The sequence below is a fragment of the Pinus tabuliformis genome, chromosome 5_2, assembly GCF_031772625.1.
Source record: "Pinus tabuliformis cultivar Carrire ecotype Pingquan chromosome 5_2, CPIR1, whole genome shotgun sequence".
NCBI classification, from domain to species: Eukaryota; Viridiplantae; Streptophyta; class Pinopsida; order Pinales; family Pinaceae; genus Pinus; species Pinus tabuliformis.
In genome coordinates, this window is record NC_142306.1 from 709,980,374 (window position 1) to 709,992,672 (window position 12,299).

Below are 12,299 nucleotides of genomic sequence, written 5' to 3' on the forward strand. Positions count from 1 at the left end.
GGGAGTCTCTATCCTTTATATATGACTCATACATGCAATACCACGGGACAATACCATGGGTTTTATTAATACCATCTATCTAATACTACGACCCATTTGCAACTAACTGTGGTCCCGTCATTAATTGCCGATTAACCACTTACAATTATTAATATGGGCTTTATTGACTCTTGACTATGACGTGATCCCATTACATAAATAAGGGGGTTAGGGTGGGACCCTATCATGCCCTCCCCCTTAAGACTAGCCTTGTCCTCAAGGCTGAAGCTGCGGAAACTGCTGAAGAATAGTGGCTGGTTCCCAAGTTGCATCTTCCGGAGAGGTGTCTTTCCATTTGACGAGGACTTCCTTAATCATGCGGCCGCGCAGTTGCTTGTCTCGTGTGTCTAGGACCTGTTCGGGTTGAAGCCCGATGGACCCTTCTTCGTCTAATTCAGGTAAACTGGTCTGAATTCTGCAATTGTTCCCAATCACTTTCTTGAGGCATGAGACATGGAAAACTGGATGGATTTTTGCAGTAGGTGGCAAAGCCAACTTGTAAGCCACTTCTCCAATGCGCTGAAGTACTTGATATGGTCCGTAGAATTTGGGAGATAGTTTCTGACACCCCTTGTCTTTGAGTGATGTTTGCTTATATGGTTGTAGCCATAAAAAGACCTGAACCCCTTCTTGAAATTGCCGCTCTGAGCGATGCTGATCTACCTGTTGCTTCATGCAGTTTTGAGCTTGATGAAGATTCTCTCGAAGATGGGTGAGCATGGTTGCGCGGTGTTGTAGGAGTTGATCCACTGCTTGGACTTTTGAGCACCCCTTAAGATACGAAGTAGGTGAAGGCGGGAGTTGACCATATACTGCTTCATAGGGAGTCATTTTGGTGGTGGCATGATAGTTGGTGTTATACCACCATTCAGCTAGGGGTAACCACTGTACCCAAAGGTGTTGCTTTTCTGAAGTGAAACACCTAAGGTAGGTTTCTAGACATTTGTTAACGGCTTCGATTTGACCATCTGTTTGCGGATGATAGGAAGTACTGAGTTTTAGTTGAGTGCCTTGTATCCTGAAGAGTTCCTACCAAAGATTACTGGTGAAGATCAGGTCGCGGTCGGACACAATAGAAGTGGGCATGCCATGCAATTTGAAGATCTGATCCATGAAAGATTGAGCGACCAAAGTTGGTGTAAACGGGTGTGGTAGGGCGCAGCAATGAGCATACTTCGACAGTCGGTCCACAACCACCATGATGACTGACTTGTTCCCTGACTTTGGAAGACCTGTAATGAAATCCATAGAAACCTCCGTCCAAATGGATGCGGAATGGGCAATGGTTGTAAGGTGCCTGGTGTGTTGACGGTTTCCCCTTTGTGGCGTTGACAGACATCGCATTCTGCTACGAAAGTAAGGATGTCCTTTTTCATGCCTGTCCAAAAAAATGATCTTCTGGTGCGAGCATACGTCTTCTGAAAGCCTGAATGTCCTGCAATGGGAGATGAGTGAAATTCTGCCAAAATGCGACTTTTGAGGGTGGATGTTGGTGATATTACGACTCTGTCCTTGTAGCGAAGAATATCATCCTGCCACGAGTAGCCCTTGGTGGAATTTGGATCTACCTGCAATTGAGAAATGAATTGGGAGAGCCCAGGGGTGTGAAAACCATTCCCTGCGAGCCTCTTCAATCCAGTCTGGAATGGGGAGGGAAATTGCTAGCAGAGTACTTTCCTCCTCAAATTGGCGAGATAATGCATCTGCTACACTATTGTCTTTCCCTTTTTTGTAAATGATCTCATAATCATATCCCAGCATTTTTGCGAGCCATTTATTTTGTTGTGGGGAGGATAGGCGTTGCTCCAAAAAATATTTAAGGCTGTGATGATCTGTGCGGATTTGAAAACGTCGCCCCAATAAGTAAGGTCGCCAGGTCTCGACTGCATGTAAGATGGCCATCATTTCCTTCTCGTAGGTAGATTGGCCCAGATTCCTCCCACTTAGTTGTTGGCTTGCGAAGGCCAAAGGTCGCCCTTCCTGCATTGAGACCGCCCCAATACCTGTACCCAAAGCATCACATTCAATGACAAAAGATTTGGTGAAGTCAGGTAGTGCTAAGACTGGAGTGGAACACATGGCATTTTTTAGAGCTGTAAAGGCCTGCTGTGCTTCCTCATTCCAGAAGAATGAATTTTTCTTTAGGAGTTGGGTGAGGGGCTTCACTATGCGACCATAGTTGCGGACAAATTTACGATAATAGCCTGTGAGACCCAAAAATCCTCTCAAGCTCTTTAAGGTCTTAGGTTGAGGCCATTCCTGCATTGCCTGGATCTTTTTTGGGTCCACCTTGACACCTTCACGCCCCACAATGTGGCCCAAATATTCCACTTCTGCCATGCCAAACGAACACTTGGACATCTTGACAAATAATTTATGCTTGCGGAGCAGTTGCAAGAGTAGATCTACATGCTGAAGATGTGCGGCCCAAGTGCAACTATAGATGAGGATGTCATCGAAGAAGACAAGGACAAATTTCCTGAGATATGGTTTGAGAATGTGGTTCATAAGGCTCTGAAAAGTAGAGGGGGCATTACAAAGACCAAATGGCATGACCAGGAATTCATAATGGCCTTCATGAGTTCTGAAAGCAGTCTTGGGAATGTCAACTTCCTTCATGCGAATTTGGTGGTAGCCTGAGCGAAGATCCAGCTTAGTGAAGAATTGAGCCCCATTGAGTTCATCCAGCAAATCATCAACCACGGGATGGGAAATTTATCTTTGACTGTCAACTTATTGAGGGCCCTGAAGTCAGGACACATCCGCCACTCCCCATCTTTCTTGAGCACCATGACCACTGGGGATGAATAAGGACTAATGTTGGGACGAATGACACCTGCTTTCAAAAGTTCCTTGATTATTTTTTCTATTTCATTCTTTTGGGTGAACGGATATCTGTATGGGCGCACATTTGGGGGTTGGGCACCTGGAACCAATGTGATGCTATGATCATGTTCCCCTCGCGAGGGTGGAAGCTCATGAGGCTTGTCAAAGACCGGCAGATGGTTATTTAAAATCTGTTGCATCTCAGGATGAATTGGCAGAGGCTTGGTTTCGACTGCCTGGATGGCATTAAATTGAGCTACAACTCCATGATTGCCCTTTTTTAACAATTTTTTCATCCTATGCGAGCTGATGATAGAGGGGGCTCCCGCCTGGAGTCCACGGAGGGTATGTGTGTAGTTGTTCTGCTTAAAACTCATATATAGCTCTTGGAAATCCATTGTGATTGGCCCAAGAGTGCGGAGCCATTCAGCGCCGAGGACAATGTCGCAACCCCCCATGTGTATGGAAAACATGTGGGTTTTCAATTGATAATCCCCCATTTGAAGTTTGACATTTTCACAGCGGCCTTCACATTTCATTGTGCCTCCATCCGCAATTTGAACGTGGAAGTTAGAAACTGCTCGTACAAAACAATGCACTACTTCTGCGACTTTTTGATGGATGAAATTATGTGTACTTCCACTATCAATCAAGACTACTACTGGGCGATGTTTAATAAAACCTCGGATTCTGAGAGTTTGAGGGGAAGAAATCCCTGCCAAAGCATGCAACGAAATAACTGGTTCGTCAGAGACATTGTCCTTTTGGTTGTCTTCTTCTAGCGGCTCATGTTCCTCAAGTGGTGGATCTTCCTCTGTTGAGCTGTAGTCAGTGGCATCAATTTGAAAAAATTTGGGCTCCTTGCATTTATGGCCTGGGGAGTATTTTTCATCACAGTAGTAACATAGGCCTTGCTTTCTTCTTTCGGCCATTTCCGCAGGTGACACCTTTTGGACCTTAAGTGTTTGAGTCGTGTTGTGAGCCTGTGGGGGGCGACCTTTAGCTGAGAAATTTGGGCGACTGTATTGGGCTGCTAATGCACGTTCCACGTTACGAGCTACCTTGCAAGCCTCCGTCCATGTGGGAGGGTGGTGCAGTAGGACTTGGGCTTTGATAGCTTTTTTAAGACCGCTGATAAAACATTTCGTGTAGAACACATCTGAGAGACCCCAAGTGCGGAAGGCTAAGGCTTCAAAAGCTGTAATATATTCATCCACTGTACCAGTCTGTCGGAGCTTAGTAAGACGACCCAAAAAAGATGATTCCTGGTCAAAGCGGTCTTGAAGAGCTTTGGTGAATTTGGTCCAAGTCCTAAAAGGTCCAGTGCAACGTTGATGCCATTCCCACCATTGCCACGTTTCATTGTCCAAGTACATGCTCCCCAACATAAGCTGAGTCGCATCATCGAAGATGAGATTCAGTTTGAAATACTGCTCCATTTGTGCTATCCATGCCGATGGGTGAGAACCGTCAAATTTATGCATATCCAACTTGGGAGGTCGCTAACTAGATGGTTGGTGGGTGTGCCAAATGTGAGGAGAGTGGCTAGACTCACCCTCATTGTGTTCATTGCCATTATACTCCTCCTCGTGGGCTTGCTCCTTGCCCTTCGGGACTATTTTCTCGACCATGCTACATAGTCCAGTAAGCTGAATGTGGAGGTTTTGCACTGATTCTTCAAGTTTGTCCATCCTGTCATTGGCCATCACTTGAGCTCTAGTTTCTACCATACACCAACCTGAAAATTGGGACCGCCTAAAAAAAAATTCACTAAGAAGTGAATGGTACCACCGTGCTCAGCTCGTCGTCCTGATTCTGATGGGCTAGATCACCAATAAGCGGCCCGAAAGATCTCAGACCTTTTTTTTTTTTTTTTGCTGAAAACTCCTAACAGAGTTTTACTCCTTCCTTATCAATACTGCAGTGGCCAAATCCTCAAAATTTCAATGTGGCCAAAAGTCCTGTGAAAATTATACCCTGGTATAGGAACGACTCCGATCTGGTGGAGCTGAGAGATCTGAATGGCGGATCTGATAGCTCTGGGCGGCGGAACAGACTGCTTTTGTGGATCTGATGGATCTAATAGATCGGAATAGCTGATCTGCGAACTCGAGACGGCGGGACTGATGTTTGCTGCTGCTGCACCCCTTTGCACAAGCGGATCTGGAAGAGATGATGTGTGATCCCCTGATAGAAAAGGGAACTATGGTCTTGAGGAGTGTCAGGTACTACAGATCGCAATATACATAAGGGTCTGGCAGTAGTACTCGGCCCAATGTTTTAGGGCTCTAACTAAGGAGGATCGACTGTACCCTTAGCCGTACAACCCGACTACCCTATCGTATGGGCGAGTAATCTCTGCGAGTGCTGTTCTCGGTGTACTGTAGCCGCAAGACGGCCGACGGTTTATCTATGGCGAGGTTTCAAGGGAGCCTAGGGGGCTTCTGATACACCCAGAGGGTACGTGGAAGACAGTCCGTGCGCGGTTCTGTCTAATGCGCTACTACTCGAAGGGGTACCCACAGGGGTTACAAGGGAGTCCAACAGACGTGACCACCTCTTGTATTTCCTGCGTGCATGCCTCCCCAAATCCGCAGGTTTATGCGCTCAACAACAGATCCCGTGGTTTAAAGACGCCGGAACATGTCTCTAGCCAAATTTTTTTTTTGCTAAGAAATGGAGATCCCACCGGCCCTAGAAAGTGCTCTGATACCACTTGTTATGCTCTTAACCTGCAAAATGATACCCAAATACAGAATATGCGAAGAAAAGATACCCAAAACACAGAATATCAATGATTTTATTATTCAGAGAGTAATGTTCACTTGCCTCTTCGAGGGGTCAACCTCCAATAGAGCAGAGCTCGATTACAAAATAAGACACGATGCTCCTCGCAGGGAGTCTCTATCCTTTATATATGACTCATACATGCAATACCATGGGCCAATACCGTGGGTTTTATTAATACCATCTATCTAATACTACGACCCATTTGCAACTAAATGTGGTCCCGTCATTAATTGCGGATTAACCACTTACAATTATTAATATGGGCTTTATTGACTCTTGACTATGACGTGATCCCATTACATAAATAAGGGGGTTAGGGTGGGACCCTAACACAAAACCTCTCACTCTTTGAGAGGAAAACCAACACAAAATTCTTCTTATAGAGATTTCAATTGATGAATACCAAGACCATGACCCTTACCTATTAGGTCACTCCAAGACTAAGACACCAATCCTCTTCTTTGTCACTGCTGAGTTCATCATCCTCACTGCTGCTTCACCGAGGTAATCATTATTGCATTACAGTTGCATCATCATTGTACCTTCTCCTAGATCATTGCTGCACTCTCACTGAGATTATCACCATGTCAATGAGGTCTCTATACAGAGACATGCATGTATATACCAAAATCTTCGTCATGACCTTGTCTTCGTCAAGATTATGACCGAGATCATGGTTGCCACTATGCCAAGATCATGACTATGTCTAGTAGGCCAAGAGTGTATTATGCCATTATTGTGACTGTGCCAAGAATGTATAACAGAGAGATCACCTACATGTTCATCATCACAATTATACTGAGATTGTGGTTGTGTTCTTTCCTTGCATCGAAGTCTTCATAATCACAATTATGCCGAGAAGGTTGAGACTGTAATTACTCACTGTAATTACAGGCATTAGAGTATTTCTGCCCTCCTATACTGCGGATTTTAGACTTGTATCCATCCAAAGAATTCAGAGAATCCGAGTTCGTGTACCTCACTCTATTTAATGTAATTACCACCGAAGATTTTAGAGACATCTGAGATCCTGAACTGAACTTATACGAAAATCTCAGCATGGTATTTATAGTAGTTTCGTCTCCATAAATGAGCTAATGTGTCATGTTGAATGGGTGTGTCTCCATAGGTGAGCCGACATGACTGTATTTAATTCATTTTGTTGGCTGACATCAAGAGGATTGAGCTTGCCTTTTTGGAGGGCTTTTTTAGACAGTAGGTTGACTCATATATTTTTCATATGCTCAAGAAGAGCTCTTCATACATGACATTGATTATTTTGACTCAATAATAAATCCTAAGGCTCTCAATGAGAGCCACTAACAAATAAACCTCTTGCTCATGAAACCCATGCAACGAAGCATAAAAAAATAATTTTATTTCTTTCATTTCATCATTTACAAAGATCATGCCATTATGAAGACTAACCCTAGTTACATTTTCTTCAACAATGCAATTGTACCACAAGCCCTCAAAGTCCAAGAAATCAAGGTTCACCATTCAATATAATGAAGGTGATTACAGTAATTTAATTTAGAAGCGTGAGGTCCAACTTAATATCATCTTTTTGGTTTATACATAAACTTCATTCACTTCATCATTATCTTAATTGGCAACCTACACTTCACGTAATTTTCTTTTTGTGAGTGAGTAGTTAGAGACAAGCTGTGCAGAGGAAGCGTATGTGAAAGAAGTTGTGCAGAAGATGTTGTGTAGAAGAAGCATGTGCAAAGAAAAAAATGCGGATGAAACACGAACCCTGCTGAAAGAAACATGCTCATAATTAATTAATTAATTAACACTAGAGACTGAGACTATGTTGCATTACAACTATTACTCTTGTTTTATTATCAATTTCCAAAAATAACTCATTCCAACCATATTACAAATATTTATATTAGATATATATATATATAGAAAAGACATAAACTCCATAAATTTTGTTTTTATTTTTTGTCTTATTTGAGAAAATAACTCAATTTCATTTAGTATTTTTCAAATAAAGACATACAAAAAAAATACCAGCTATCAAAAATGCTCTCTTATATAAAAAAACCAAACCAAAAAAAATGCTCTCTTATAATTAAAAAAAAACCAAACCAAAAATGTTTTTACAAGGGAAAGAGAAATTCACAAGGAAAAAAAAGCATATATAGATAAATAGATAGATACATATACCAAAATAACTATATAAAAAAATAGCAAAACAAACCACGAAGTACCTAAGAATCCATCATTAAGATATACACCAGCTATGGCCAGAAATAAGATATAAAATATCTATTTTAAAATGATAAATAACTCCATATATTTTTCTCAATAAAATTACCAAAATCTTTGACGAGGTATCCACTATCACTGGTCAAAACGAAACCCTAAAAACCCTAGACTGCATCTGAAAGTGCTTTAAATTAAACGCACCTTCTGCTTTTAATACCATTGTCAAAACTCCACCATCTAGGCTTCCTCTTTATATGGAAAAAAAAAGGGAGGTTTATAAGAGACCAAAACCCCGATACTTCTCATTAAATTTGTACATGTTAATGGCCGTCTGGTACAATCTTCAAGCATTTCGTCCGCTCTTGCTGGTGCTGCTTCGAGTCTTCGCGGAAGATACATAGATATATATATTTTAAGCATATTCGCATATTTTAAGCATACATATCAGATGGGCTTGCACGTATTTCGGCACCAAGTGTCCTCAATCTTCAATACTTCTAACTATTTACAGCACGCTTTCATTCAGCATAGCAGCAGCGGCCATTAGGTTTTCCTGCAGAGAGTTTGTGATATCACAGAAGAAAAATAAAAATCAAAAAAGGATAAACACGGCTGCACTTCTTCTTGTCAGTGTTTCATGTAACGCAGGGTTTGGCGGTACGAGCGTTCAGCAGCCATGGCGGCCCCCGGATTTATCTTTATAACTTACTTTAGCTACGGCTGAAGAAAAAAAACAAAAGAAAGCAAAGCCCTCGGGATTGTTGGCACGTTAGAGTTAAATACAGCAGAGGGTTTTGAATTGGGGTACCACCGGGCTATAAGTACGGGAGAGAAGAGGTCCAGCGGAAGAGGGTTTTGAATTGGGGTTATTTGGATGGCAGTTGGGGATAGATATAACGGAAGGGGGTTTTTAATATAGCGGAAGTGAGTTTTAAATTGGGTTTATATTGGATGGCACTGGGGGATCTGGTCGTGTTGAATACAATAGGCTGTAATAAGGACGGTAATAATCATAATATGGCGGACGGAAACGGAAGCGTGAATGGTAACGGTATGTCTGGTAATGAGATGCCTGAGCGGCTTTTGATTTCGGATGAAATTGTTAGCAGGAGGGTACACGGGGATGCTGTTTTCGCTTGTGTAGCTAGTGCGAGTAGTAATACCAGCAGCAGTATAGTTTATTTGCCTCCTAAAGTGTGTTTTCGCGATTCCAGACAGGATGCCTTCGAAGCCTCGGCGTCGTCTGGGCCGTCTGAGAGCGGGTTGGTATCCAAGTGGCGAATGAAAGACCGGGTAAGTTTGGTGTCCGTGTGATGCATTCTTAACTGCAAGCGTACTGAAAAAATGAAAGTGGCATAACCGTCGATCACGATTAAGTTTCACTTTTACCAAGACTACATCAATATTATGGGTTAAGTTTCCACTTTAATATGACTACATCAATATTATGGGTGTTCTGTTTCTGTTTTTAATCTATTTAATGATTGTGTATCTCTCTGTTCATGACTGGTGTCTGTATTTACCTGAAATTCTGACTACGTATTTATGGTGTACGTTGCACATTGCTTGAAAATGGGTTCGTTAATAGGTCTGTTTGTGTTGCGATGCAATGTCAATTCGTGATCAGTAACATTCGGTAAATTCCCAAGGGGGAAATTATCTTGTTAATGATTTTTGATTGGGGATATTGAACACCTTGATCCAGACTCCTTAGGGTAAGTTGCTTGAGTGTTTAGTGGTTATATGTTATTCTCTGTCACTGCATTCTGGTGTGCACCATATTGGAAGCTCTTTTGCAATGCTTTAGAAATATAGCAAACTAGAGTTCGCCGGGATTTAACACTCTGTTATTTCGTTACTTATTTGGCCCGTGCCAGTGAATCTCCATTTGACTCTTTTAGCTTAGCCTTTCGGGATCCCCTTTGTTTCAGCCTCTCTCCCTTTATCAATGTGGCAGTGGGCAAATGATCACCACAACACGTCAACACCCATGGGTTTATTTCTCTTGTTTCACGATTTTTGAACGGGGACACTGAATTCCTTGATCCAGACCATGTTGAGGCCAAGTTTGTTTGGGTTTTCAGTGATTTCAGCGCTGCAAGAATTGTGGAAAGGTGGGTAGTTTGCCCCCCATGTTAATAACAAAGCACTTACTTTCTTTTTGTCACTTAACAATTATTTAGAACCAACCCCTTTTAAGATATTGATTTGAGTGAGAAATTCAGTTCTTTCAACATTCACACATGCTTTTGCATTGAACTTGTTATTGCTTGACATGGTGCTTTATATCTGACCTTAAGTTAAGGATAGAACAAAGGGCCCTGCTTTCTCTCCCAGCCTCTGTACAAGGTGGTGGTTGTGCTCCATTTTGTAACCAAATATGGAAATGTGTTCTTTTGATAAAAACCTGGATTTTTCTATTACTAGTATGTTGGGTAGTAGGCTAAGTTGGTTTTGGAGTTAAGTGATTTGTGCCATTGCAAGATTTGTTGAAAGGTTTGCTGTTCAGCTTGGTCTTCAGGTTCACAACACAACAAAAGCTTTGTTTTTTTTTGTCTATCACTCTGCACTTATTTGGACTCAATTCCTTTTATATATTGAATTGAACCATCAACTTAATCTTGCAGCTCGAACTATTCCAACATTTAGTCATTGCCTTAGTGTTGAGCTTGTCATTGCTTGTATTGGTATTTCATATCTGACCCTGAGTTGTGGAGATCAGTTCCAGTGGAAATAACAAATCCTATACTTACCCTCCTAGTCACTCTTATTTAGAGGAGACCAATACCATTGGAGTTCATCTCTCCATTCTGAAAGGTCTCATACATTCCTGTATTTTCATTTTTTTAAAGATATTTGTGAACTTTGCTGTTGCAATGCAAGTGTTTTCAGCTGATGTTGTATGATTAATTGCTGAAAATTAGCTCTTGCATGACTAATGTATCACTGGTGGGCAAATCACACTACTTGAATGCTCATAGCTGAGGTGTTTTTTCTGAAGGGTTGACCAGGATTTACCACAATTCCTATTGCATTAGTAAATTTGGAGCTTTTGATCTTCAGATCCTGCTCCTCAACATGGCAGTTCTTGGACGACCTACAGTTTTGTTACGTCAAGTTCACACCCAATCCAACTAAATAATGTTTGCCAGTGGATATGGTTTGATAAGGGGTCTGTTGAAGATCCATAAACTATAAAGCTTTGTCAACCACTTGTTTTGGTTGAAAACAAATTCCCTGCCCATTACAGTAAAAAGGAGAAAGTGTGTTGTGATGAGCAGGTTACCAAAGAGAAAACATAAAAATGTCTACAAGATTGTTAAGTGTGCACTGTGCATTTTACTAACAATTAAATATAATACTTTGTCAAGAATTCATTGTTCCACCAAGTTTCTGGGATGCGCAAGTGGGGAATCCAGTTTGGGGGATGTGTGGAAGCACCCCCAAATTCTAGAGAATGACATGGGGGCATTGGGGTCTCCAACTAAGTGGATCTTGCCTGAAATACTAAAAGTTTGAAATTTAAAAATTATGAAAATCGATCTTAAATTATTGAAATCTCATACATAACAATGTGCCAATAACATATGTCATTATAATTCACAAGTAAAATAATAACTGATAAATGATACATTTAATGATGTAACAACATAATAATCATTAATAACAGTTCCCAAATCATTCATCACTGTTTAATTTTTCATTATATTTAGAGAACTCAGAATATATAGATTTAAGTTGTAAGAGAATTGAGTACCCACGTCCTTGGGAGAGTGGGAAGTGCAGGGACTGTCCCCTGTCATGGGTGTATTTCCCCATCTAACACTTCCAACACTTATATTCTGGTTGAAATAAATTTCTGAGTGCATTTTCAGGTATGGGTTTGGTGTAAAAAGGAGGAAGTGTGTCTTGATGAGCAGGCTACCCAAGAGAACCCCAAAAAATGTTCGCATGAAGTTATATTTCTCAGCAGTTAATCTATATTTGTTGAGTTTGTCTTTTTGCAACAGTCACCAGTGCTATCTAACTGGTTTTCATATAACTGGATTTACTGGCTTTCTTGCAAAAGCTTTATGTGAATGTGCATCTGTGTATAATTGCAACGTGCAATAATGTGAACGCCAGAATTCTTGGAGCTTAACAGTAACTTTATCCTCGTGTTGAGGAAAGTGCAAATTCTTATTCTCTCAATGATTATTGGCAAAAATTATTCACCAAACAAGCTTAACTGCTAGAATCAATCTCCACTATTTTTAACCTATAGTTGGTAGTGCAGGGCTACTAAACTGTCATCCAATACATAAAATGTCCAAGAATGGGAAAAATTGCAGATTACAGCACAGAGGAAGGGAGCAAACTTCAGTAAATGAAAAAGCTTAACAGTCAGAAGCAATCTCCACTACTTAACCTGTAATTGGTAGTGC

The 12,299-nt window shown here is 41.3% G+C and overlaps 1 protein-coding gene across 8 annotated transcripts in view; it reads left to right on the forward strand.

Annotated features, from left to right (window-relative positions):
* Nucleotides 1-8,037: 8,037 nt before the first annotated feature.
* The window catches only part of RAPTOR1 (Regulatory-associated protein of TOR 1), a 119,443-nt gene continuing 115,181 nt past the window's right edge, over nucleotides 8,038-12,299 (forward strand). For 4 of the 8 annotated variants that reach the window (XR_016261835.1, XR_016261833.1, XR_016261834.1 and 1 more), the window contains exon 1: nucleotides 8,052-9,168. Coding sequence is in view for 2 of the 8 variants with exons in the window: in XM_089436898.1 (XP_089293024.1) it covers nucleotides 8,827-9,168 (342 nt within the window). In the remaining 6 variants the exon portion in view is untranslated. Of the gene's footprint in view, nucleotides 9,169-12,299 lie in introns of all 8 variants that reach the window. The other 4 variants (XR_016261837.1, XM_089436898.1, XM_089436896.1 and 1 more) reach the window with 4 other exon arrangements.